The sequence below is a fragment of the Phalangium opilio genome, unplaced genomic scaffold (genome assembly GCF_054372755.1).
Source record: "Phalangium opilio isolate 3A_F unplaced genomic scaffold, DU_Popi_V2 ptg000046l_1, whole genome shotgun sequence".
Taxonomy (NCBI): domain Eukaryota; kingdom Metazoa; phylum Arthropoda; class Arachnida; order Opiliones; family Phalangiidae; genus Phalangium; species Phalangium opilio.
Window position 1 is genome coordinate 6,897,088 of NW_028324169.1, and position 3,340 is coordinate 6,900,427.

At 41.2% G+C, this 3,340-nt stretch overlaps 1 protein-coding gene across 1 annotated transcript; it reads right to left on the minus strand.

Annotated features, from left to right (window-relative positions):
* Nucleotides 1-864: 864 nt before the first annotated feature.
* On the minus strand, nt 865-2,551 carry LOC149676482 (uncharacterized). Its single transcript, XM_089838698.1, has 3 exons — nt 1,794-2,551; nt 1,435-1,724; nt 865-1,342 (listed from the first exon to the last, which is right to left on the minus strand). The coding sequence occupies exons 1-3, from the start codon at nt 2,549-2,551 to the stop codon at nt 879-881; spliced, it is 1,512 nt and encodes a 503-aa protein (XP_089694824.1). The 3' UTR covers nt 865-878.
* Nucleotides 2,552-3,340: the final 789 nt, after the last annotated feature.

The following is a 3,340-nucleotide window of genomic DNA, read 5'->3' on the forward strand; positions in this document are numbered from 1 at the left end:
AATAAGTTTAGCTTTCGTTAAAAGTTTAATAAAAGCCCCGCCATTCAACTTAAATGTGTTTGATATTGTTAATATATTACTGAAATAAATCTGATAATGAAGTTGAATGTCTAAAAAGTGGCCGAAAGTGTTGTTAATTTACTAAAAAAATGAGTTTGAAAACGCTGTGAAACGAAAACATTCAATTGAAAGTCCAAGGAAATCCCAGTCAGACATGTGGCGAATTTTGCGTATATTTTTCTTTGTATAGATGCAGAGGTATTAAAATGTATGATATTTGCTTAAAATTTGTAAAAGATAAGAGTTTGAACGATAAAATGATATCGGAATTTATGTATAAGAGATTTTTAATAAAGTTTTTTTTGATTGAATTGTATGTTTTTCTTTAAATCGCGCGCGAACTTATCCCTACATACGCGAACGCGGGAAATTTAAACACGCGCACGCGGCAGGTCCCACGCGCTACCCCTCATTTAACCTGAAAAAAGAAAAAAATGTTTGCCTAAGTTGTATGATATAAGAGGGAGGATATTAGTATTTAAAAAAATTTTATTTTGAATGAGAAACCGTAGAATCACAGAGTAAAACTCATTCGAGAAAAAACAACTTAAAACTATACAATTAAACATTGAAAATATATATACATTAAATTAAACTTATAAACTATACATTAAACTATGAAATTTAAAAGGAAAAGGGTTGGGCGTGGACCGATTCGGCCACTTCGCACCAAAAGGGTATGGGAGGGGAAATTGGGCGTGGACCGATTCGGCCACTTCGCACCAAAAGGGTATGGGAGGAGGGCGTGGACCGGTTCGGCCACTTCGCCCCCAGGATGGGAGGGGATAGGGTTACAGAAAGTAATTATACATTTGGAATTATTCCTTAATTTTAAAATGACCATGAGCGTATGTAGAAACCCCATCGATGATGAATCTCTTATCATCGCAGGGGTTAAGAGCGAGTTTCTTCTGAGTGATGGAAAATAGTTCGTGTTTAACACTGACTATCCTCTTCATCTCCTCAGTGGTGAGTTTACGTTGAAGCAGGCATTCCTTGTATTGAGCGTGACGTATCTTCTTTTTGACTACGCGACGACAGATTCCCTTCGCCGTCTTCTTTTCACCTTTTGCCGACAAGATGCTGTACATTTTCGGTCGCCAGCCGCAGAACTCTTGAATCTGGACGCTGTTGAGTTCGTCCTTGAACTTTCCGAGGGCTTTCTTGTTCTCCTCGCTGAAGAGCGGATGTTCCTTGGGGTAGGCGGAAAAGTCGAACATCTCCTTCATCTGGGCAAAGTCCCGAGGCAAATCGTCGGTGAAAATCTGATAGGTCAGACTGTCTGCAATTATACGTAAAAACATTTAATTAGTTTTTTAAAATTGAAAGTGGAAAAAGGATTTAAATCTAGTAAACGTTTTTAAAAAATCATACCTGTGTCGGTAAAAAGAGGTTTGAGGTCGTCGCCGTATTTAGCCTTCATAGTGTTGTAATGGAAGTCGTACATGACCAACTTTGAGAGGTCCAAGATGGCGAAACCGGTGTAAATGGGTCGGTCCAACTTGAGGGATTTCTTCAGACGATGGATCCCGACCAGCTCGTTCCTAAAGATGGTGAACCTCTGGAATGTCGGTGAACTGGCCTTCTTGATTGCCATCTCCCGGGTCTGGACAAGGTCGAAGTTGATCCTGTTGCGGAGGTTTTCCATCGTCTTCCCGAAAACACTGTTAATAGATGAAAATTTTGATTAATTTACGTGTGAAATAATAACTTAGCGTAGCGTAGATGCGTACCTATTGTTGGCCAACTTGAAAAAATCCTTCTCAAAGTCGTTCACTGCCTGCTTCCTCTTCTCCGTGTTGAACTCGATAAATGGTTTTAACCACGCACCCTGCTCGAATGTGAGTATTCGATGGATTTTCCCCAATTTCATCCCCTTAGCGATGTAAAACTTGAGGTTCCGGTAGTGGAGAACATATTTTTCCCTATTGTAGAGCGAGGGAACTAACTTTGGAAGGCTATCATGTACGTTAATTTTCAGTTTGTTCAACTGTTCAATCGAATAAGGTGAAAGCTCATCCGCGTTAATAACTCTACGTTCGGGTGCTAAGGGTAGACAGTTATGTTCTTCGTGCAAACTTTCCGGGTACTCAAGATCCACCTCCAGGATAAATCCCTGAGGATCATCGTCTGGGTGATTCAAGATAATTTCACGAGTGAAATCTTGACATGGTTGAATCCATCGAAATCCTCTCATCGGCAGGTGATGACACATTACGGTGCCGTAAAGGTTATTACAGTCTAGGTAGGTAATGTGAGAGCTACGTTCTGCTGGGTTGAATGTTTCGGGGAGATCCTTATTATTGGCTATGGCTAGTCTATGCGTAATTAAAGAAACACCCCCTCTTATACCCTTCTCAATAAAGAGATGCATATCAGGATCCTGGAGTAGTTCTAATTTCACTTGGGTCATGTGCAGTGCGCTTTGCCAAGCGAAACCAGGACCTGTATATGCATGCGCGCAATCTAACTTGTAATATTCTAGACACATAGCCCTGAAACTTTCAAAAACATCCGCTAGGAGCAGAACGTCGGTCTTAACGTATAAATCATGGTACTCACCGAGGTTAGTGAGTTGGAATTTTTCCAAACCTTTTGAGCTTGAGAATAATCTTCCTCACTAACCTCTTCGTCAGTTAAGGAATTGAAGAAGGCATCCTTGGGTGGCAACTCGGTCTCGTCGAATTTAGTCTCGCAGTCGAAGTAGTCATAGGGGTAAACCTGCTTCCTCAGCAGATGCGGAACTTCGTCAGCGCTGAAGGCAGAGTTTAAACACTTGAACTTATCGGCTCCTCCCCGAGCCAAATTCGATACGAGTGTCTCTAGCGATGCCGGCATGAACCTAATTGAGTCTAAGAATCGTAAATTACCCAGAGAAAACGAAATGTACGTTTCAGAATTCGTGGGGATACACGTAATCTTGTGATCTTTGACCAATCCAATTTTGTCCATGATAAGATGAGCATCGTAACGAGATAAGTTATGCATGAAGACCGGAACGAAATTCCGGGTCCTCAGTTTCAGGTTACACGAATTATGAGCAGCTCCCCTGTAGGTTCCGTTAGTGTGGTCGTGGTCACGAACTTTACAGTCATTTACAGTGAAAGGCTTGTTACATAAGTAACAGGATTGGGCCGAGGCGAATTGCGCCTTTTCTAAGTGTGATAGATTCATGGGGGCGTTATCTTTAATCTTACGCTGAATAATTGCGTCTTCACGCAAAAGATTTTCTAAAAACTTTTCCGTGGCATCTATCCCTCGATAAGTAACTGGTTTAGAG